At 34.8% G+C, this 25,721-nt stretch overlaps 1 protein-coding gene across 1 annotated transcript in view; it reads right to left on the bottom strand.

The window, feature by feature from the left end:
- Nucleotides 1–25,721, bottom strand: part of ptprfa (protein tyrosine phosphatase receptor type Fa) — a 195,216-nt gene that overhangs the window by 107,106 nt on the left and 62,389 nt on the right. Inside the window, 2 exon segments of the mRNA XM_062038655.1 lie at nucleotides 913–1,182; nucleotides 15,028–15,138. Of these exon segments, the coding sequence (XP_061894639.1) occupies nucleotides 913–1,182; nucleotides 15,028–15,138 (381 nt within the window).

Below are 25,721 nucleotides of genomic sequence, written 5' to 3'. Positions count from 1 at the left end.
TTTACTTTAGGATATGTAAGGGGAACATGGTCCTTTTGGGGGGGTTTGGGGATTTTAGGGGGAAGATGGTCCTTTAGGGTTTTTGGGACCTTTAGGGAAGATGGTCCTATTTGGGGTCCTTTGGGACCTTTAAGTGATTATGATCCTATTTGGGGTCCTTTGGGACCTTTTGGGGCACAGGGTCCCATTTCGGGTTTTTGGGACAATGATCCTACTTGGGGTACTTTAGGATCTGTAAGGGGAAGATGGTCCTTTTTAGGGGGTTTTGGGACATTAGAGAAAATGGTCCTGTTTGGGAACTTTGGGATCTTTAAAGCAGATTGTCCTACTTGGATTACTTTGGAACCTTTAATTGAATATGGTACTAAGAGGGGTCTTTTGGGACCTGTAGGAGAATGTGGTCCTATTCGGGGTCCTTTTGGAACTTTTGGGGCCCAGGGTCAGACTTTGTTTGGGTTTTTAGGATCTTTGGGAACATGGTCCTACTTGGGGCATTTAAAGGGGAAGATGGTCCTTTAGGGTTTTTGGGACCTTTTAGGGACGATGGTCCTATTTTGGGTACTTTGGGACTGTTAGTGGGAAGATGGTCCCTTTTGGTGGGTTTTGGGACCTTTAGGGTAGAATGTCTTACTTGGGTTATTTTGGTACCTTTAAGTGAATATGATCCTATTTGGGGTCTTTTGGGACTTCTAGGATATTATGGTCCTATTTGGGGTCTTTTGGGACCTTTTGGGGCACATGGTCCCATTTCAGGGTTTTGGGACCTTTGGGAACATGATCCTACTTGAGGTACTTTGGGTTATTTAGGGGGAGTATGGTACTTTTTGTTTTTTGGGGGGGACATTTAGAGAAAATGGTCCTATTTGAGGTACTTTGGGCTATTTAGGGGGAATATGGTACTCTTTGGTTTACCTTTCACTGTGATCTGGGCGGTGGTGTCGATCATGCCCAGCGAGGAGATGGCCACGCAGGTGTAGTTGGCGGACTGGCGGATGTTGGCCAGCTCCAGGACGTTGCGCCCGATGGGCATCTCCTCCTCGGGGGTCAGCTCGGCCTCGCCGCTCATCCACTTGACGTACGGCATGGGCGCGCCCACCGCCACGCAGGTCAGGTTGACGCTGCCGCCGGGCATCACCTCGTGGTGGGTGGGCGGGATGGAGAAGCGGGGGGGCACGCGGCGAACTGCGGGGGGGCGAAGAGATGGAGAGGATGGGGACTTCCTGTTGGACTGTTCTACTGTGCACCACTTTGGCTGTCCTATCAGGTTTTATGAAGACCTCTGAGCTCTTCTGGCGGCGTCCTACCCATTAAAACCTCCCATGGACGCCGTCATCAGGATCCATCTCCTACCGAGACCTCCAATAAGTTTATTCTCCGTTTGGCCATACCACTTCGCCCTCGCTCATAAACACACTATAATGGGACTGTTTGTGGATGGAGCTTGTCATTCCAACTCTGTACAGTACAGGGTCCTTTTTTTTTTTTTTTTTTTTTACGACGATGACATCATTACGCTAACCCCTCCAACCCACCACCACAAATAGATTGCAGTCCTATGGGAAACACTGACATCTTTTTAGGAAGGTGCACAGTAGAAAGCTCATTCACACACACAGCCAGAACTATATAAATAAATACATATTATTATTACTTTATGTGCAATGAATAAAGGATATTTTTGATTTAATCCGAGCAAATGTTATAATCCTTGTTGTTTTTTTTGTTTTATGACGTTCTTCAGGGCTGTCTAAACTTTTTCCACTGAGGGGTCACACAATGAATTTATTATTGATTTTCAAAATCAATACAATATATATTTATTATTTTTTTAACCTTTAGGGCTGCCCCTCAAGAAGGGTCTCAGTCATAAAAATATTTAAAAAATACTTCAGATCTTCTCTGTCAATGTAAAGTTTGATTTGTTATGTTTTATGCACTTTTTGTTAAGAAAACCTGCTTTTTTATGGCAAACACAAAATATTTTAACCAACATTTTTTTTGCAAATTGGATGATTTGAATAATGAATGTTATTCAAAATAGCATTGATTTTGAATCATTATTTTTGTTGGAGCGATGTCTATTAAAAAAAACAAAATCCCAGTAAAATTCTCAAATAATTTCTGTAATAGTATTTTTACAATGCTTAAAAAATTAGCTGCGGGCCGTAAGTGGCCCTGATGTTATTTTACCAAACATCCAATAAGGGAAATCAGCTCACACTACTTTGGAAAATAATAGTTTACTTTTTTTTTTCCTCCGGTAACTTTTGCAAAATGTGTAATCATTACCATAATTTTCATACTAATTACAAAAGCCAAAAGCAGTGAAGTTGTCACGTTGTGTAAATGGTAAATTAAAAGAGAATACAACAAATCCTTTTCAACTTATATTCAATTGAATAGACTGCAAAGACAAGATATTTCATGTTCACACTGAGAAACTTTGTTATTTTTGGCAAATAATCATGAACTTAGAATTTAATGGCAGCAACATATTGCAAAAAAGGCATTTTTACCAGTGTGTTACATGGCCTTTCCTTCTAACACTCAGTAAAGGTTTGGCCAGTCTAGTACCCGCACTCTTTTACTATGAAGCCACACTGTTGTAACACCTGGCTTGGCATTGTCTTGCTGAAATAAGCAGGGGCGTCCATGATAACGTTGCTTGGATGGCAACATATGTTGCTCCAAAAGCTGTATGTACCTTTCAGCCTTAATGGTGCCTTCACAGATGTGTAAGTTACCCATGTCTTGGCCACTAATACACCCCCATACCATCACACATGCTGCCTTTTACACTTCCACTCTAGAACATTCCGGATGGTTCTTTTTTTCTTTGGTCCAAAAACAATTTGAAATGTGGACTCTTCAGACCGCAGAACACTTTTCCACTTTGCATCAGTCCATCTTAGATGAGCTCGGGGCCAGCGAAGCCGGCAGCGTTTCTGGGTGTTGTTGATAAATGGCTTTGGCTTTACATAGTAGAGTTTTAACTTGCACTTACAGATGTAGCGACCGACTAGTTACTGGCAGTGGTTTTCTGAAGTGTTCCTGAGCCCATGTGGTGATATCCTTTACACACCGATGTCGCTTTTTGATGCAGTACCGCCAGAGGGATCCAAGGTGTGTAATATCATGGCTTACGTGCAGTGATTTCTCCAGATTCTCTGAACCTTTTGATGATATTACGGAGTGTAGATGGTGAAATCCCTAAATTCCTTGTTGAGAAATGTTGTCCTTCAACAATTTGCTCAGGCATTTGTTGACAAAGTGGTGACCCTCGCCCCGTCCTTGTTTGTGAACGACTGAGCATTTCATGGAAGCTGCTTTTATACCCAATCATGGCACCCACCTGTTCCCAATTAGCCTGTTCACCTGTGGGATGTTCCAAATAAGTCTTGGATGAGCATTCCTCAACTTTCCCACTCTTTTTTGCCACTTGTGCCAGCTTTTTTGAAACATGTCGCAGGCATCAAATTCCAAAGGAGCTAATATTTGCCAAAAAATAAAGTTTTCCAGTGTGAACATGAAATATCTTGTCTTTGCAGTCTATTCAATTGAATATAAGTTGAAAAGGATTTGTTGTATTCTCTTTTTATTTACTATTTACACAACAAGACAACTTCACTGCTTTTGGGGTTTGTACAAGAATATGTGTGTGTGTGTGTGTGTGTGTGTGTGTGTGCTGATGACAACGTGCTAACATTAGCTGCTCTCATCTTTTCAGGATCAATGAACCTGAGCTGGCCAGCAGCCTCTCAATGAGCCACTTGCATCATTTATATGGCACTTATTTTATACGTGAAGAAGTTTTTCTACTGCGTGACTGTGCAGTAATGTTTAATAGCCAGCTTGACAGGAAGTAGATAAAGAAAAAGACCCCCCCCCCCCCCCCAACACACGACTCTTTGTGTTTATTTCCTCTATTTGGCCTCCTTTGCAGTATTTCTGCAGCATCACAACATGTTTTTACTGCGCAGGCAAAGTGTTAAATAATGCAGCGAGGGCCACTTAAAACTCAGCAGCGTACTAAAATGGTCCGGGAGTCCCTTCGCCGGGCCACCCGGACCCGGCCGCAATGTTTCATGCGCAAACCTCCAGAGGTTCTGCTGGAAAATGTCTCCTGCAAGTTCCTACTCTTAACTCTCGCTGGCCACTTCATTAGGTACACAATATAATGAGAACCGTCAGGAAAAAAACAAACGATCACTTTCGACGGGCTGTTTATTTATTTAGGGTGTCCCTAAGGAAGGGGTGTCCAAACTTTTTCCACTGAGGGCCACACTGAGAAATCAAACAAAGCACGCGGGGGCCATTTTGAAATTGTTCATTTTCAAAACCAATACAATATATCGATTTTTTTTTTACCTTTGGGGCTCAGTTATCATCATTATTATACATTATTCATATATTAATTGTTAAAAAAAATAATCAACACTTAGATCAACTCCAGGTCAGTTATTAGTGTCAAAACCCTGTTTTTTAATGGCAAAGACAAGTAATGTTTAAGTGGAATATTTGGTGTGAATAATTGGAGTTTTAAATAGATTAATAATTCCTAACAACGTGGGTTTTAATACATTATTGAGCAATGACAGTTAAAAAAAAAGTTTAGGGATCCAAAAGGGCCCCACTTGTAAAATTGTTTAAAAAAAGGTCATACCTTTTTTTTTTTTAAGTCTCTAGATCAAATTCAGATCTATTTGTTTTTTATATGCCCTTTTTGTCAAAGAAAAATGTGTTTTTAATATGGCAAACACACAAAATATGCAATATTTCCACTCCAAAAAATTTGAAAGCGGAATTTTTGATGTGATTGCCTTCAAAATGTCAATAATTCATAACGACATTGATTTTGATTCATTATTATTTTTTGAGCAATGACTGCTTCAAAGAAAAAAAAACAGCCTGCATGGCAGCTTTGTGTTATTAGCCAACATTGTTACATTTTCTCATTATATTTCAACTCTTTTATTCCACTTTTTTATGTAATTTCATTTTTAACAACATTTTTTTTTTAAATTAGCTGCGGGCTGCATACTTTGGACAGCACTGCCCTAAAGTCTAGACACGTAAAATATACTGTACATAAACATGTTTTATAAATAAAAATTTGAAAAATAAAAAGGAATTAAATAATTATTAAAAAAACTAAATTAATTTTGTAATATTTTTAGAATGTCTAGACACAAAATATACTGTACATAATTTATACAAACATGTTTTACTCATTAATTTTTTTTAAATAAAACATGTTTTATTCATTAAAAATTGGAAGAAAATTTTTATTAAATAATTAAAAAAACTAAATTTATTTTGTAATATTTTTTAAATGTCTAGACACAAAATATACTGTATATAATGTATACAAACATGTTTTATTCATTAAAAATGTAAAAATAAAACATGTTTTATTCATTAAAAATTGGAAGAAAACATTTATTAAATAATTATTAAAAACACCAAAATGTATTTTGTAATATTATTTTTAGAATGTGTAGACACCAAATATACTGTACATAATTTATACAAACATGTTTTATTCATTAAAAATTTGAAAAACATTTTTATTAAATAATTATTTTAAAAAACAAAATTAATTTTGAAATAGCATTTTTAGAATGTCCAGACACATAAAATATACTGTACATAATTTATACAAACATGTTTTACTCATTAATTTTTTTTTAAAATAAAACATGTTTTATTCATTAAAAATTGGAAGAAATGTTTTTTTAAATAATCATTAAAAAAACAAAATTTATTTTGTAAAATTGTAGAATGCCTAGACACAAAATATACTGTATATAATGTATACAAACATGTTTTGTTCATTAAAAATTTAAAAATAAAACATGTTTTATTCATTAAAAATTGGAAGAAAAAATGTATTAAATAATTATTAAAAACACCAAAATGTATTTTGTAATAGTATTTTTAGAATGTGTAGACACCAAATATACTGTACATAATTTATACAAACATGTTTTATTCATTAAAAATTGGAAAAACAATTTTTTTAAATTATTATTAAAAATATATATATATATATTTTGTAATAGTATTTTTAAAATGTGTAGACACCAAATATACTGTACATAATTTATACAAACATGTTTTATTCATTAAAAATTTGAAAAACATTCTTATTAAATAATTATTTTAAAAAACAAAATTAATTTTGAAATAGCATTTTTAGAATGTCCAGACACATAAAATATACTGTACATAATTTATACAAACCTGTTTTATTCATAAAAAAATTTAAAATAAAAAATGTTTTATTCATTAAAATTTTAAAATAACATGTATTAAATTATTTCAAAAACAAAATTATTTTTGTAATAGTATTTTTAAAATGTATAGACACAAAATATACTGTACATAATTTATACAAACATATTTTATTCATTAAAAATATTTTTATTAAATAATTATTAAAAAAAACATTAATTTTGTAATAGTAGTTTTAGAATGTCTAGACACCAAATATACTGTACATAATTTATTCATAATGTTTTATTCATAAAAAATTGGGGGGAAAAAACATGTTTTATTCATTAAAAATGTGTTGAATAATTATTTTTAAAAAACTAAATAATTTTGTAATAGTATTTTTAGAATGTCTAGATACATAAAATATACTGTACATAATTCATACAAACATGTTTTATTCATAAAAAATTTTAAAATAAAAAATGTTTTATTCATTAAAATTTTAAAATAACATTAAATTATTTCAAAAACAAAATTATTTTTGTAATAGTATTTTTAAAATGTATAGACACAAAATATACTGTACATAATTTATACAAACATATTTTATTCATTAAAAATATTTTTATGAAATAATTATTAAAAAAAACATTAATTTTGTAATAGTAGTTTTAGAATGTCTAGACACCAAATATACTGTACATGATTTACACAAACATGTTTTATTCATAAAAAATTTGGGGGAAAAAACATGTTTTATTCATTAAAAATGTGTTGAATAATTATTTTTAAAAAACTAAATAATTTTGTAATAGTATTTTTAGAATGTCTAGACACATAAAATATACTGTACATAATTCATACAAACATGTTGTATTCATTAAAAATTTGACAAAAAAAACATGTTTTATTTATTACAAATTTGAAGAAAAAAATTGTTAAACAATTATTTGAAAAACTAAATAATTTTGAAATAGCATTTTTAGAATGTCTAGACACATAAAATATACTGTACATAATTTATACAAACAAAATGTTTTATTCATTAAAAATTAAAAATCATGTTATATTCATTAAAAATTATGTATTAAATTATTTAAATTGTATTTATTTATTTTTGTAATAGTATTTTTAGAATGTCTAGACACAAAATATACTGTACATAATTTACAAAAACACGTTTTATACATTAAAATAAAAATAAAAAAATGTGTTAAATAATTATTTTAAAAAACTAAATTCATTTTGTAATATTTTTAGAAAGTCTAGACACATAAAATATACCGTACATAATTTATAACAAACACAGTTTATTCATTAAAAATTGGAATTGTTTTTAAATTAAATAATTAAAAAACAAAATTAATTTTGTAATAGTATTTTTAGAATGTTTAGACACAAAATATACTGTACATCATTTATACAAACATGTTTTATTCATTACAAATTAATAAAGAAACATGTTTAATAAAGAAACATGTTTAATAAAGAAACATGTTTTATCCATTAAAAATTGGGAAAAAATATGTATTAATAATTATTTTAAAAAACGAAATTGTATATATATTAAAATGATAAAAATACATTTAACACAGTATATCAATACAAATATTAATTTATATTTTAAAATGTAATTTTGCTAATGCGTCCACGCTTTAGGGCCTATCGAGAACTGGTTGTAATATTTGGACCACTCAAGTGAAAATATTACAACCAGCTGTTGTCCTGGTCCTCATTAGATTGCGTAAGTGTACCTAATGCTGTGGCCTCTGAGTGTACGTCGTAATCTAATCACGGAGGACAACCACGATGCCTTTTTGAGTCAGTGCACAGGTTGCCGTGACGACACTGGGGGGGGATGCAAAGAGCAGAGGAGGCAAGAGGGAGAGCGGGGATGCAAGGGGAGGGGTCAGGAGATGCTGAGTGGGGGGAGGATGCAGTGGGAGGAGCCATGCGGGGTAAAAGGCGGGATTTGTATGATCAAAGTTGCTCAAAAGCCAAAAATTCATGCTCGTGTCACAAAATGTGTCAAAGCGTGTGCAGGCAAAGCAGGGGGGAGCATGAGGGTGCAGGTAAGGGGGGTGCAGGTAGAGAGGGTCTGGGGGGGAGAAAGGGTGGGGCCGGGACGGGCCTAAGGCGCCTGGCGTCCCGCCAGCGCTGCCTGGCTCCAGTCCAGCAGGCCTCCACGTCAGAGGGGAGAACGAGTAAAGAAACCAACCTTCTCGCTGGTCTGACAGGTGAGAGTTGGAGTGTTGGCAGTGGGGGGGGGGGGGGGGGGGGGGGGAGGGGGTGATGGGGGTGGTTGTAGGCAACGTAGGCGGAGTCAAGAACAACAACAACAACAGAGGGGGAAGCGAGGAGGCAGGAGGAAGGAGACAAGGAGAAACAGAGAAGAGTAAAACAGGCCAAAAAACTGCTTATCCACAACACCCACACACACATTCTTGTATTTGTTACCTTCTTGAGACCTGAGAAAAATGCCTTTTTAGGACCAGCCTTTCTAGATGTATAAAGATGTGTATTTACAACATTAATAATATATACACTACCGTTCAAAAGTTTGGGGTTACCCAAACAATTTAGTGGAATAGCCTTCATTTCTAAGAACAAGAATAGACTGTCGAGTTTCAGATGAAAGTTCTCTTTTTCTGGCCATTTTGAGCGTTTAATTGACCCCACAATTGTGATGCTCCAGAAACTCAATCTGCTCAAAGGAAGGTCAGTTTTGTAGCTTCTGTAACGAGCTAAAGTGTTTTCAGATGTGTGAACATGATTGCACAAGGGTTTTCTAATCATCAATTAGCCTTCTGAGCCAATGAGCAAACACATTGTACCATTAGAACACTGGAGTGATAGTTGCTGGAAATGGGCCTCATATTGCACCAAAACCAGACATTTGCAGCTAGAATAGTCATTTACCACATTAGCAATGTATAGAGTGTATTTCTTTCAAGTTAAGACTAGTTTAAAGTTATCTTCATTGAAAAGTACAGTGCTTTTCCTTAAAAAATAAGGACATTTCAATGTGACCCCAAACTTTTGAACGCTAGTGTACATACTATGCTAATATAAAAAAGGTAAGATTTTAGTAAAAACATTTTATTTATTTTTTTAAATTTTTTGTTTGTAATTGTGTGAATGCGTCACATATATGCTTTTTTATTCTTCTTCTTCTCCAGATTTTGGTGCGCTCTACCTTCCACATTTTTCACCCGATTCAAAGCGTTCAAACTTCAAATTGTTCAGCCTATTCGGGAATGGCGGGCTTTCAAAATGAATTAGCCATTTTTCTAAATGTCACTATTCACACATTTTCTCTACTGATTCCACCTTCAACTCATCCTGGAAATTCAAACTATCATTTGTCCAAGTTAAAAAAATTCCGGGAATTCTCTTTTTTTCCCAAACCTTTTTTTCTGGCGACTAATCCTTCCACATTTTTCAACCCACTTCAACCTTTCCACCCTCAAAACATTATTCTTAATCAGGAAAAAATACAAAGTTGTTTTTTGAACTGGAAAAATTCTTGGTTTTCCCGAAATTCCAGGAATTCCGCAATACTATTTCTCAATTAAAAAATGTTACTACTTCAACATTTGTGTTGAAGTACATATACATATGTGTATATATATATATATATATATATTTTTTTTTTTTAAAATTAATTTTGGCCAAAGAGGGTGCATTTCATTTTCTTACACACACTTGTTATTTCATATGTTGACAATAGAGGGAGCACTTTTAAAAGTGACACGATGCAAATATAAAAATGGGAAGCTCTTAGTTAATTTTTTAAGAACATTTTTTGTAATTGGTTTTAATCTTCATTATTTACTTTAAGTTATTACAGTATGTCTCTATATACATATTTATGTTTTTTATTTAATACATTTTGGCCAAAGGGGGCGCATTTCAATTTCTTACACACACTTGTTATTTTATATGTTGACCAGAGGGGGAGCACACTTAAAAGTGACACTATACAAATATAAAAAGGTAAGCTTTTAGAAAATGTTTTTATTTTTTTTTGTAATTGTTTTATTAAATTATTTACTTCTAGTTATTACAGTATGTCTCTAAATACATACATATATATATATATATATATATATATATATATATATACATACATATATATATATATATATATATATATATATATATATATATATATATATATATATATATATATATATATATATATATATATATATATATATATAATTTTTTATTTTTTTTAAATATTTTTTTTTAAATTAATTTTGGGCAAAGGGGGTGCATTTGAATTTTTTACACACACTTGTTATTTCATATGTTGGCCAGAGGGGGAGCACTTTTACACCCTCATTTTGATAGATGTCACCACAAATGAGACATTGTCTATTAGATGCAATGTTATTGATTTATGTCATCACTTGTTCACACCTCCTCATATGGAAGATACTTTTCCTTCTTCATGTCTCAAGAAGGCTAGAAATACAACACACACACACACACACACACACACACACACACACACACACACACACACACACACACACACGCACACACACACACACACACACACGCTGAGGGATAAGCTGACAATGAATGAGTTTGTGGTCCAAACAGAAAAAGATGAAGGGAAGCATTTTGCCAACAGTACCTGCAAAGGTCAAAGGTTACTACACAGAAACAAGTCAGTTTAAGGCTGAACTCACACGCCACAACATGCGGTTGGTAAACAAGCTCGCTGGTGGCTAACTGGACAGTGTTGCACGTGGACATTGGGACCCATTTATGTCGACATAAGCGATTGTTGTCGAATGTTAAAAAAGGATGGATGAAGTGAAATTAGGTTGGTGTATAAAAACAACTCAACTATTTTCTATTATTATTAACTGTCTGCAATGGATTTATGGTGTCTTTAAGTTGAAGCGGAGTGGTAGTTGTTCATTTAACTACACCCAGTGGCCCAAATAGTTCATGAAGTGATGGGGTACGTTGAATGATGCGGACACGTTTGTTACTGGATACTTACCAACGCGCTTCCTCCTTGGAGACGTTGTGTGATGATGATGATTATTATTACGTCATTTGTCACCAGACGGCACAGAATTTACTAACCAAGATTTGACCCAATGACTATCACAGTAACAATGTATATTATACAATAAATAAACACAAACAGGTTGATGACATAAACAGGTTGAAGACATACGTTAAATGGGTTGTCAACATAATGGGGTTGTCGTTATTGACAAGTTGTCAACATGAACGGATTGTCAACATAAACGGGTTGATGACATATGCGGGTTGTTGACATAAACAGGTTGTCGACATACGCAGGTCGTTGACATAAACAGGTTGTCGGCATAAACGGGTTGTTGACATAAACAGGTTGATGACATGCACAAGTTGTCGAAATAAACAGATTGTTGACAGACGGGTTGATGACAGACGGGTTGATGACAAAAACAAATTGTCCAACATAAACGGGTTGTTGACATACACATGTTGTCAAGATAAACAGGTTGTCGACATAAATGGTTTGTTGACTAACAGTTTGATGACATACACAAGTTGTCGACATAAACGGAATGCCAACATAAACAGGTTGTCGACATAAAGAGGTTGACGACATAAACAGGTTGTTGACGTAAAAGGGTTGTTGACATAAAATAGGTTGTTGACATAAACGGGTTGATGACAGACGGGTTGATGACAAAAACAAATTGTCAACATAAACGGGTTGTTGACATACACATGTTGTCAAGATAAACAGGTTGACGACATAAACAGGTTGTCGACATAAATGGCTTGTTGACTAACAGGTTGATGATATACACAAGTTGTCGACATAAACGGGATGCCAACATAAACAGGTTGTCGACATAAAGAGGTTGACGACATAAACAAGTTGACGACATAAACAGGTTGTCGACATAAAAGGGTTGTTGACATAAAATAAGTTGTTGACATAAACGGGTTGATGACAGACGGGTTGATGACAAAAAAAAATTGTCAACATAAACGGGTTGTTGACATGCACAGGTTGTCAAGATAAACAGGTTGACGACATAAACAGGTTGTCGACATAAATGGCTTGTTGACTAACAGGTTGATGACATACACAAGTTGTCGACATAAACGGGATGCCAACATAAACAGGTTGTCGGCATAAACGGGTTGTTGACATACACATGTTGTCAAGATAAACAGGTTGACGACATAAACAGGTCGTCGACATAAATGGCTTGTTGACTAACAGGTTGATGACATACACAAGTTGTCGACATAAACGGGATGCCAACATAAACAGGTTGTCGACATAAAGAGGTTGACGACATAAACAAGTTGACGACATAAACAGGTTGTCGACATAAAAGGGTTGTCGACATAAAATAGGTTGTTGACATAAACGGGTTGATAACAGACGGGTTGATGACAAAAACAAATTGTCAACATAAACGGGTTGTTGACATACACATGTAGTCAAGATAAACAGGTTGACGACATAAACAGGTTGTCAACATAAATGGCTTGTTGACTAACAGTTTGATGACATACACAAGTTGTCGACATAAACGGGATGCCAACATAAACAGGTTGTCGGCATAAACGGGTTGACGACATAAACAAGTTGACGACATAAACAGGTTGTCGACATAAAAGGGTTGTTGACATAAAATAGGTTGTTGACATAAACGGGTTGATGACAGACGGGTTGATGACAAAAACAAATTGTCCAACATAAACGGGTTGTTGACATACACATGTTGTCAAGATAAACAGGTTGACGACATAAACAGGTTGTCGACATAAATGGCTTGTTGACTAACAGGTTGATGACATACACAAGTTGTCGACATAAACGGGATGCCAACATAAACAGGTTGTCGGCATAAACGGGTTGACGACATAAACAAGTTGACGACATAAACAGGTTGTCGACATAAAAGGGTTGTTGACATAAAATAGGTTGTTGACATAAACGCGTTGATGACAGACGGGTTGATGACAAAAACAAATTGTCAACATAAACGGGTTGTTGACATACACATGTAGTCAAGATAAACAGGTTGTCGACATAAACGGGTTGTCGACATTAAAGGGTTGTTGACATAAAATAGGTTGTTGACATAAACGGGTTGATGACATCCACAAGTTTTCAACATAAACAGGTTGTCGACATAAAGGGTTGTTGACATAACCGCGTTGATGACATACACAAGTTGTCGAAATAAACAGGTTGTTGACAGACGGGTTGACGACAAAAACAAATTGTTGACATAAACAGGTTGTTGACAAACCGTTTGATGACATACACAAGTTGTTGATATACACAGGTTGACGACATGAACGGGTTGTCAACATAAACGGGTTGATGACATACACAAGTTGTCAACATAAATGGCTTGCTGACTAACAGGTTGATGACATACACAAGTTGTCGACATAAATTGTCGACATAAACGGGATGCCAACATAAACAGGTTGTCGGCATAAACAGGTTGTCGACATAAAATGGTTGTTGACATAAACAGGTTGATGACATCCACAAGTTGTCAACATAAACAGGTTGTCAACATAAAAGGGTTGTTGACATAAACGGGTTGATGACATACACAAGTTGTCAAAATAAACAGGTTGTTGACAGACGGGTTGACGACAAAAACCAATTGTCGACATAAACGGGTTGTTGACATAAACGGTTTGATGACATACACAGGTTGTCGGCATAAATGTGTTAAGATAAACAGGTTGTCGACATGAACGGGTTGTCAACATAAACAGGTCGAGGACATACAGGTTGTCGACAAACGGGATGCCAACATAAATAGGTTGTGGACATAAACGGGTTGATGGCATAAACAAGTTGATGACATAAACAGGTGGTCGACATAAATGGCTTGTTGACTAACAGGTTGATGACATAAACGGGATGCCAACATAAACAGGTTGTCGACATAAACGGGTTGATGACAATCAAGTTGACTACATAAACAGGTTGTTGACATAAAAGGGTTGTTGACATAAATGGGTTTATGACTAACAGGTTGATGACATACACAAGTTGTCGGCATAAACGGGATGCCAACATAGACAGGTTGTCGACATAAACGGGTTGACGACATAAACAAGTTGACGATATAAACAGGTTGTCGACATAAAAGGGTTGTTGACATAAAATAGGTTGTTGACATAAACGGGTTGATGACAGACGGGTTGATGACCAAAAAAAATTGTCAACATAAACGGGTTGTTGACATACACATGTTGTCAAGATAAACAGGTCTTCGACATAAACGGGTTGTCGACATTAAAGGGTTGTTGACATAAAATAGGTTGTTGACATAAACGGGTTGATGACATCCACAAGTTGTCAACATAAACGGGATTCCAACATAAACAGGTTGTCGACATAAACGGGTTGTGGACGTAAACGGGTTTTCAACATAAACGGGTTGTCAACATAAACAGGCTGTCAACATAAAGGGTTGTCGGCACAAAAGGGTTGTCGACATAAAAGGGTTGTCGACATAAAAGGGTTGATGACAAATGGGTTTACGACATAAAATAGGGTGTCGACGTAAACGAGTTGTCAACATAAACAGGTTGTCGACATGAACAGGTTGTCGACATAAAGGGGTAGATGACAAAAAATGAGGTTGTCGACATAAACGGGTTGTTGCCAAAAATAGGTTGTCGATATAAACAGAGGTTTGTCAACATAAACGGGTTCCACTGTGTTTGTCTATGCTATGTGAGACGTCACATGATAAAAAGGAGGCGTGTCCGTGTGCCGGTGGGCGTGGCCAGCAGTCTTACCTCGCACGTAGAGATTAGCCGGGGCTGAGTAGCGAGTCCCTGCGCTGTTGATGGCCACACACTCGTACTTGCCCTGGTCTGACTCCTCACTCTGCTCGATCTGGAGAGCCCCTGTGGACGCCAAAGGTCACAGGTCACGGAAGTATCTCACACACACACACACACGTGTACACGCTCACTCACTCACGCACACACACACACGTCTTCCATCTGTTTGTGAGAGATGACATCACCTGAGTAAGTCCAACAATTAATTCTAACCCAGTTAGTCTCTGTTCTATGTCATGTAGCAGACATTGTAGTGTAGTGGTTCACATAGCAGACATTGTGTAGTGTAGTGGTTCATGTAGCAGACATTGTAGTGTAGTGGTTCATGTAGCAGACATAGTGTAGTGTAGTGGTTCATGTAGCAGGTGTAGTGGTTCATGTAGCAGACATTGTAGTGTAGTGGTTCATGTAGCAGACATAGTGTAGTGTAGTGGTTCATGTAGCAGGTATAGTGGTTCATGTAGCAGACATTGTAGTGTAGTGGTTTATGTTGCAGACATAGTGTAGTGGTTCATGTAGCAGACATTGTAGTGTAGTGGTTCATGTAGCAGACATTGTAGTGTAGTGGTTCATGTAGCAGACATTGTGTAGTGGTTCATGTTGCAGACATAGTGTAGTGGTTCATGTAGCAGACATAGTGTAGTGGTTCATGTAGCAGACATTGTAGTGTAGTGGTTCATGTAGCAGACATTGTGTAGTGGTTCATGTTGCAGACATAGTGTAGTGGTTCATGTAGCAGACATAGTGTAGTGGTTCATGTAGCAGACATTGTAGTGTAGTGGTTCATGTAGCAGACATAGTGTAGTGGTTCATGTTGCAGACATAGTGTAGTGGTTCATGTAGCAGACATAGTGTAGTGGTTCATGTAGCAGACATTGTAGTGTAGTGGTTCATGTTGCAGACATAGTGTAGTGGTTCATGTAGCAGACATTGTAATGTAGTGGTTCATGTAGCAGACATTGTAGTGTAGTGGTTCATGTAGCAGACATAGTGTAGTGGTTCATGTAGCAGACATAGTGTAGTGGTTCATGTAGCAGACATAGTGTAGTGGTTCATGTAGCAGACATAGTGTAGTGGTTCATGTAGCAGGTGTAGTGGTTCATGTAGCAGACATTGTAGTGTAGTGGTTCATGTAGCAGACATAGTGTAGTGGTACATGTAGCAGGTGTAGCGGTTCAGGTAGCAGGTGTAGTGGTTCCTGTAGCAGGTGTAGTGGTTCATGTAGCAGGTGTAGTGGTTCATGTAGCAGACATAGTGTAGTGGTTCATGTAGCAGGTGTAGTGGTACATGTAGCAGGTGTAGTGGTTCCTGTAGCAGGTGTAGTGGTTCATGTAGCAGGTGTAGTGGTTCATGTAGCAGGTGTAGTGGTTCATGTAGCAGACATAGTGTAGTGGTTCATGTAGCAGACATAGTGTAGTGGTTCATGTAGCAGACATAGTGTAGTGGTACATGTAGCAGGTGTAGTGGTTCATGTAGCAGGTGTAGTGGTTCCTGTAGCAGGTGTAGTGGTACATGTAGCAGACATAATGTAGTGGTTCATGTAGCAGGTGTAGTGGTTCATGTAGCAGACATAGTGTAGTGGTTCATGTAGCAAGTGTAGTGGTACATGTAGCAGGTGTAGTGGTTCCTGTAGCAGGTGTAGTGGTTCATGTAGCAGACATAGTGTAGTGTACTTACCTGATCTTCAGTGTGTAGTTGACACACACACACACACACACACACACACACACACACACACACACACACACACACACACACACACACACACACACACACACACACACACACAGAGCAGTGAGACAGACAAGATGTGTGATACTCATCATGCAAATATGTGACATAGTACACACTTCAGCAATGCATCATGGGATGGCGTAGTGAAAAGACGCAGTCAATATTGCGCTTAGTGACTGGAAGTCAAGTAAGTCCTTTTTAGGTCTGGGCTCCAACATTTTTCCAAGGAGGGCTGCCTGCTGAACATTTGTGTCATTCTATATTTTCTAACAAAGATAATAAAATATATCCATATTGAACAATACAACATTGTGGCAAAAGAGTGATTCTTTGGTGTACCACTAGATGGAGCCAACGTACCACTAGTTGTACACGCACCACAGTTTGAGACTCCATGCATGACTCCTTCTTTTCTTTGCCTTATTTGGACAACAGAACTCCAGCTGCAGGCCTCAAGTGGCCCCCGGGGCCACACTTTGGACACGCCTTAAAGCATGGGGGGGGGGGCACAGTTGCGCCCCAGAGCTTGATTTTTATTGGCTGCTCCCTCTGAATCTTTTTGTTTTAATTACTTTTTTTTTCCACATCCAAACCGCAATTTTTATTCATAAGTATTCTTAATAAATATGATTTTTTTGGGGGGGGGCATACCCACACTTAATCGCTGCGCGTACACGTCATGTGCCAGCAGAACATATTTTATCGTCCTAGGATATACTTTTATTAATCCCACCAGTTGCAGTAAGAAGGGGATTGGTATGGCCCCATTTACCGGACACATGAAACATGACAAATTGTCCACTTTCAGTGTTGAATATCTTAAAATGTGTTTATTGCTTTCTGCTCCGCCGCTCCCAGTCTGTGGAACGCTCTCCCTGACCACCTGAGGGTACCACAGACTGTGGATGATTTTAAAAAAGCTTAAAACCCCTTCTTTTTAAAAAAGCCTTTTTTTGTTTAGATATATGCATAATAGTTCTAGCTATTTGGCTGTTCTAGTTTTTATTTGTTTATATTATCTTTTTATTTTATTTAAAAGAAATTTTTTTAATACACTGTAGCACTTTGAGGTTGTTTACTCAAATGTAAAGTGCTTTTTACAAATAAAATCTATTATTATTATTATTGGTAATTCCACCTTTAACCACAGCGTCAGTTGCCGTTGAGTGTCGCTTCCCAAATGATTAACCCCCCCTCTTCCTCTCATGCGAGATCCACTCAGGAACTCGGGCCATAAGAACACCTTCCCTACTGTATGTGTATGGAATAATTGATGGCAAGTGTGGGTTAGAATTGAGCGTCGTGATGTTGTAGCTGCCTTGTTGATGCTGTTTTGTAAGAGCCGTGTCACGTGACTTCAAACTTGACACCTCATTGGCTGCTTCTGAGACACGCGCCATTGCTTCAGTCCTCATTTACCGGAAATGAGTCTTGCATTTTGAAGCATCATTTTTATGCACTGTTTTTTAAAACACAGAATTATTTTTTTTTCAATGAAATTCTCAAATTAACCTCCATGGATGTGAGTCTTGTTTTTAAAGCAGCAAATTTCTCGACACAAAATTTTCAGCACTGAATTTTTTACACTGAATTTTCATATAGTAATTTTTTTTAGACTGAATTTTTCAGCACTGAATTTTTAACACTGAATTGTTATACACAATTGTTTTACACTGAAGTTGTATGGAGTAAATTATTTTACACTGAATTTTCATTTACTATTTTTTTTCCCACTGAATTTTTATGCACTGAATCTTTTTACACTGAATTATTTTACACTGAACTTTTATACACTGAATTTTTTTAGACTGAATTTTTATACACTGAATTTTAAAACACTGATTTTTTCAATGACATTCTCAAATGAACCTCCACGGAATTGAGTCTTGCTTTTAAAAGCAGCACATTTTTTTACCCACATTTTTCAGCACAGAATTTATTATTTTACACTGAAATTTTTATACACTGAAATTTTCTAAACACTGATTTTTTTCAATGAAATTCCCAAATTAACCTCCAGGGAAGAGAGTCTTGTTTTTAAAGCAGCAAATTTCTCGACACAAAATTTTTCAGCACTGAATTTTTTACACTGAAATATTTTCCACTGAATTTTTATATACTAATTTTTTTTCCACTGAATTTTTATGAACTTCATTTTTATTACACTAAATTTATTTTACACAGAATTTTTATGCACTGAATTATTTTGCACTGAACTTTTATATACACTTTTTTTTTTACACTGAATTTTTCAGCGCTGAATTTTTTTACATTGAATTTTTTTTACACTGAAATTTTATACGCTGAATTTTGAAACACTGATTTTTTTCAATTAAATTCTCAAATTAACTTCCATGGAATTGAGTCCTGCTTTTTAAAGCAGCAAATATTTTGACACTGAACTTATACTCTGAATTTCTAAACACATGCATATTGCTAGCAATTTTTTGTTTTCAATTAAATTGTCAGCATAATATGATGTAAAAAAAAAAAAAATCAGTTCACAAAATTCAAACGCAAAAAATTAAGTTCCATAAATTAAATGTAAAAAAAAAAAGCTTTCGCAATAAAGACACAAATGAACCTTTATAGAAGTGAGTCTCGCTTTTTGAAGAAATATTTTACACTGAATTTTCATATACTAATTTTTTTTTCCCTCTGAATTTTTATGAACTGAATTTTTATTACACTAAATTTTTTGTACACTGAAATTGTATACACATTTTCTAAACACTGACTTTTTTCAATGAAATTCCCAAATTAACCTCCAGGGAATTGAGTCTTGTTTTTAAAGCAGCAAATTTCTCGACACAAAATCTTTCAGCACTGAATTTTTTACACTGAAGTTTTATGCACTGAAATATTTTACACTGAATTTTCATATACTTATTTTTTTTCCCACTGAATTTTTATGAACTGAATTTTTATTACACAGAATTTATTTTACACTGAATTTTTATGCATTGTATTTTTCTTAAACTGAACTTTTATACACCAATTTTTTTTTACACTGAATTTTTCAGCACTGAATTTTTTTTACACTGAAATTTTGTAAACACTGATTTTTTAAATGAAATTCCCAAATTAACCTCCAGGGAAGTGAGTCTTGTTTTTAAAGCAGCAAATTTCTCGACACAAAATTTTTCAGCACTGAATTTTTTACACTGAAGTTTTATGCACTGAAATATTTTACACTGAATTTTCATATACTAATTTTTTTTCCCCACTGAATTTTTATGAATTGAATTTTTATGAACTGAATTTTTATTACACTGAATTTATTTTACACTGAATCTTTATGCACTGAATTTTTCTTACACTGAACTTTTATACACACATTTTTTACACAGGATTTTTCAGCACTGAATTTTTTTTTCACTGAAATTTTGTAAACACTGATTTTTTAAATAAAATTCCCAAATTAACCTCCAGGGAAGTGAGTCTTGTTTTTAAAGCAGCAAATTTCTCGACACAAAATTTTTCAGCACTGAATTTTTTACACTGAAGTTTTATGCACTGAAATATTTTACACTGAATTTTCATATACTAATTTTTTTTTCCCACTGAATTTTTATGAATTGAATTTTTATGAACTGAATTTTTCTTACGCTGAATTTATTTTACACTGAATCTTTATGCACTGAATTTTTCTTACACTGAACTTTTATACACACATTTTTTACACTGAATTTTTCAGCACTGAATTTTTTTTACACTGGAATTTTGTAAACACTGATTTTTTTCAATGAAATTCCCAAATTACCTCCAGGGAAGTGAATCTCGTTTTTAAAGCAGCAAATTTCACGACACAACATTTTTCAGCACTGAATTTTTTACACTGAAGTTTTATGCACTGAAATATTTTACACTGAATTTTCATATACACATTTTTTTTTCCTACTGGATTTTTATGAATTTAATTTTTATGAACTGAATTTTTATTACACTGAATTTATTTTACACTGAATTTTTATGCACTAAATTTTTCTTACACTGAACTTTTATACACAAATTTTTTTTTACACTGAATTTTTCAGCACTGAATTTTTTTTACACTGAAATTTTGTAAACACTGATTTTTTAAATGAAATTCCCAAATTAACCTCCAGGGAAGTGAGTCTTGTTTTTAAAGCAGCAAATTTCTCGACACAAAATTTTTCAGCACTGAATTTTTTACACTGAAGTTTTATGCACTGAAATATTTTACACTGAATTTTCATATACTAATTTTTTTTTCCCACTGAATTTTTATGAATTGAATTTTTATGAACTGAATTTTTATTACACTGAATTTATTTTACACTGAATCTTTATGCACTGAATTTTTCTTACACTGAACTTTTATACACACATTTTTTACACAGAATTTTTCAGCACTGAATTTTTTTTTCACTGAAATTTTGTAAACACTGATTTTTTAAATAAAATTCCCAAATTAACCTCCAGGGAAGTGAGTCTTGTTTTTAAAGCAGCAAATTTCTCGACACAAAATTTTTCAGCACTGAATTTTTTACACTGTAGTTTTATGCACTGAAATATTTTACACTGAATTTTTATACACACATTTTTTTTACCCTGTATTTTTCAGCACTGAATTTTTTTTACACTGAAATTTTCTAAACACTGATTTTTTTTCAATGAAATTCCCAAATTAACCTCCTGGAAAGTGAATCTTGTTTTTAAAGCAGCAAATTTCTCGACACAAGTCTCGCTTTTTGAAGCGGAAAATCTTTCAACGCCGAATTTTTTTAACACTGAATTTTTTACACTGAATTTTAGAACACACAAATTTTACCAACACATTTTTTTCAATGAAATTGTCAGCATAATATGATGTAAAAAAATTCAGTTTACAAAATTCAGTGTCCAAAATAAAGCTTTCGTAATAAAGACACAAATTAACCCCCATAGATAAAGTGCGCACTGATGGCTTTGACGTCTTCCGGTGTTTTCCGCTGGTGGTCTTTTGTCCACGTGAGCGCCGTCGGCGCTGGAATCTGCAGCTCGTTAGTTGACACAAGAGGTGGTGACACCACAAGGTCAGGTGTCCAAGTTACGGGGTCGTTGCTGCTAGGAGATGTATCGATGCGGACCTTCAAGTGACACACGGAATAGACAGAATATTCCGGCCAGAGCGAGCTGAGGCTGACTTAATGACTGGGAAGATGCTTCATTCTACGGCGAGAATGGCTGACGGATGTTTGCTGTGCAAGCGACACCACGCTTGCACATGAAGACCAGGAAGCTGCCAGGACTTCCTCTGCCCTTCAGACGCGCTCACTTCCTGTTTGTCTAGCCTTCAATCACGGACTCTCTACCCCACAGGTGTCAAACTCAAGGCCCGGGTACCACATCTGGCCCGCCACCTCATTTTATATGGCTGGCAATAATAAAGTACCTTATCTTTTCTTACTAAATATATTTGTTGTGTCCATTTAGACAGAAAAAAGTAAATGTACTGCATGAACATTTATAACATGTAACATTTTAACATACATTTTAAACTTTACCAGTATCCAATATTGCAACCAATATTATATTATTCCATTTTTTGGTCAAAATAAAGATAAATACTTAAATATCTGCTTGACCTATGCTTTCAAAGCAAGTTATCAACTTGTACACTGTAAGAACTACAATAGATTTTACAGTAAAAAATGATGGTGGTTTTAACAGCTTTCTGTAAATAGAAAAAACTATCAGTTTTTTTACAGTAAAATTATGTCCAAAGAGCTTGCAGTTTATTTTACCGATGGCTGTTTTTACAGTAAATGGAAAAACGGTACCACATTTTTTTTCACGGTAAAAAAAAAAACTGGCAGCTTGTTTGGCAGAATTTCAAAAATGTTAATAGTAAAATTCTGATGACCAAGTTGCCAGTTTTTACCGTAAAAATCCATGGTTGTTGTTTTTAGGGTGTATTACTGTAAATGAAAAAACGGTAAAAACTGGCAGCTCAGTTGCTACAATGAAAAAAACAGTGGTACTGTTTTTCCATTTACAGTAATATGTTGTAAAACCCACTGTAAATTTTACAGTAAAATTCATCAGACTAAATTTTACAGTAAAATTCTGGTGATTAGGCTGCATATTTTTTACAGTTAAAATCTATGGTTGTTTTTACGGTGTATTACTGTAAATGGAAAAACAGTACCACATTTTTTTACGGTAAAAACTAGCAGCTCAGTTGCCAGAATTAAAAAAAACAGTGGTACTGTATTTCCATTTACAGTAATATGTTGTAAAACCCACTGTAAATTTTACAGTAAAATTCATCAGACTAAGCAGCCAATTTTTTTTGACCGTAAAAAAAACACCCAGTGGTACTGTTTTCTCATTCACTGTAATAAGTCGTAAAAAAAAACAACAACCAAAAAAAAAACCTTCAAATTTTACAGTTAAATTCCGATGACTGAGTTGCCAGTTTTTTACGGTGTATTACTGTAAATGGAAAATCAGTACCACATTTTTTACGGTAAAAACTGGCAGCTCAGTTGCCAGAATTGAAAAAAACAGTGGTACGGTTTTTCCATTTACAGCAATGTGTTGTAAAACCCACTGTAATATTACAGTAAAATTCTGCCGACTAGGCTGGCATTTTTTTTACTGTAAAAAAAACAGTGGTACTCTTTTCCCATTTACTGCAATATATTTTAAAAATAAACAAAAACAAAAACTGTGTAAATTTTACAGTAAAATGCTGGTGATTAAGCTGCGAACAAGTTTTTTACGGTTAAAATCTATGGTTGTTGTTTTTACGATGTATTACTGTAAATGGAAAAACAGTACCACATTTTTTATGGTAAAAAACTGGCAGCTCAGTTGGCGGAATTAAAAAAACAGTGGTACGGTTTTTCCATTTACAGCAATATGTTGTAAAAAAAAAAAAAAAAAAAAAACTTTAACATTTTACAGTAAAATTCCGTTGACTGAATTGCCAGTTTTTTACCGTTAAAATCTATGGTTAATGTTTTTACGGTGTATTACTGTAAATGGAAAATCAGTACCACATTTTTTTATGGTAAAAAACTGGCAGCTCAGTTGCCAGAATTTAAAAAAACAGTGGTACGGTTTTTCCATTTACAGCAATATGTTGTAAAAACCCACTGTAATATTACAGTAAAATTCTGCCGACTAGGCTGGCATTTTTTTTACTGTAAAAAAAAACAGTGGTACTGTTTTACCATTTACTGTAATATGTTTTAAAAATAAACAAACAAAAAAAACTTTAAATTTTACAGTAAAATTCTGGTGATCAAGCTGCGAGCAAGTTTTTTACGGTTAAATTCTATGGTTGTTGTTTTTACGGTGTATTACTGTAAATGGAAAAACAGTACCACATTTTTTATGGTAAAAAACTGGCAGCTCAGTTGCCGGAATTAAAAAAACAGTGGTACGGTTTTTCCATTTACAGCAATATGTTGTAAAAAAAAAAAAAAAAAAAAAAAAAAAAAACTTTAACATTTTACAGTAAAATTCCGATGACTGAATTGCCAGTTTTTTACCGTTAAAATCTATAGTTAATGTTTTTATGGTGTATTACTGTAACTGGAAAATCAGTACCACATTTTTTATGGTAAAAAACTGGCAGCTCAGTTGCCAGAATTTAAAAAAACAGTGGTACGGTTTTTCCATTTACAGCAATATGTTGTAAAAACCCACTATAATATTACAGTAAAATTCTGCCGACTAGGCTGGCATTTTTTTTTACTGTAAAAAAAACAGTGGTACTGTTTTCACATTTACTGTAATATGTTTTAAAAATAAACAAAAAAAACAACTGTAAATTTTACAGTAAAATTCTGGTGATTAAGCTGCGAGCAAGTTTCTTACGGTTAAAATCTATGGTTGTTGTTTTTACGGTGTATTACTGTAAATGGAAAAACAGTACCACATTTTTTATGGTAAAAAACTGGCAGCTCAGTTGCCGGAATTAAAAAAACAGTGGTACGGTTTTTCCATTTACAGCAATGTGTTGTAAAACCCACTGTAATATTACAGTAAAATTCTGCCGACTAGGCTGGCATTTTTTTACTGTAAAAAAACAGTGGTACTGTTTTCCCATTTACTGTAATATGTTGTAAAAAAAAAAAATTATAATAATAATTCAAATTTTACAAATGTTGATGACTGAGTTGCCAGTTTTTTACCGTTAATACCTACAATTAATGTTTTTACGGTGTATTACTGTAAATGGAAAATCAGTACCACATTTTTTCATGGTAAAAAACTGGCAGCTCAGTTGCCAGAATTAAAAAAAACAGTGGTACGGTTTTTCCATTTATAGCAATATATTGTAAAACCCACTGTAATATTACAGTAAAATTCTGCCGACTAGGCTGGCATTTTTTTTACTGTAAAAAAAACAGTGTTACTGTTTTCCCATTTACTGTAATATGTTGTACAAATAAACAACAAAAACAAAGTAAATTTTGCAGTAAAATTCTCGTGACTGAGTGTCCATTTTTTTACAGTAAAATCTAAAGATTTTTTTTTACAGTGTACATAAAAACAGTACACCCCATAATAATCGAATGCATAGCAAATTCATATATAATTTGCTGTTACAAGCGGAGGGCAGCCATGACTGCCATGTGGCCCTCAGGGAAAAAGAGTTTGACACCCTGGGTCTACCCCAACCAAATCACAGATGAAAAGATGAGTACTCGCTAAAAAGATGAGTACTTGCTAAAAAGATGAGTACTTGCTAAAAAGATGAGTACTTGCTAAAAAGGAGTGCGGGCAGAGCAAGTGTGGCAGCAACCAAGGACAAAACACTTGGAAAGGGAAGAGGGAGGTGACGGCAGGAGGAGGGCAGGGATGGTGAGGTAAGTGGCATTCTTACCTCTGATTGGTGTACCACCTGGTGAGGTAATTTGAATGCAAATAAGATTGGAAAGAAGCATTAGTTA

Source organism: Entelurus aequoreus, linkage group LG27 (genome assembly GCF_033978785.1).
Source record: "Entelurus aequoreus isolate RoL-2023_Sb linkage group LG27, RoL_Eaeq_v1.1, whole genome shotgun sequence".
Lineage (NCBI taxonomy): Eukaryota > Metazoa > Chordata > Actinopteri > Syngnathiformes > Syngnathidae > Entelurus > Entelurus aequoreus.
Note: the sequence above shows the minus strand (reverse complement) of the source record. Positions and strands in the feature narration are given on the sequence as shown.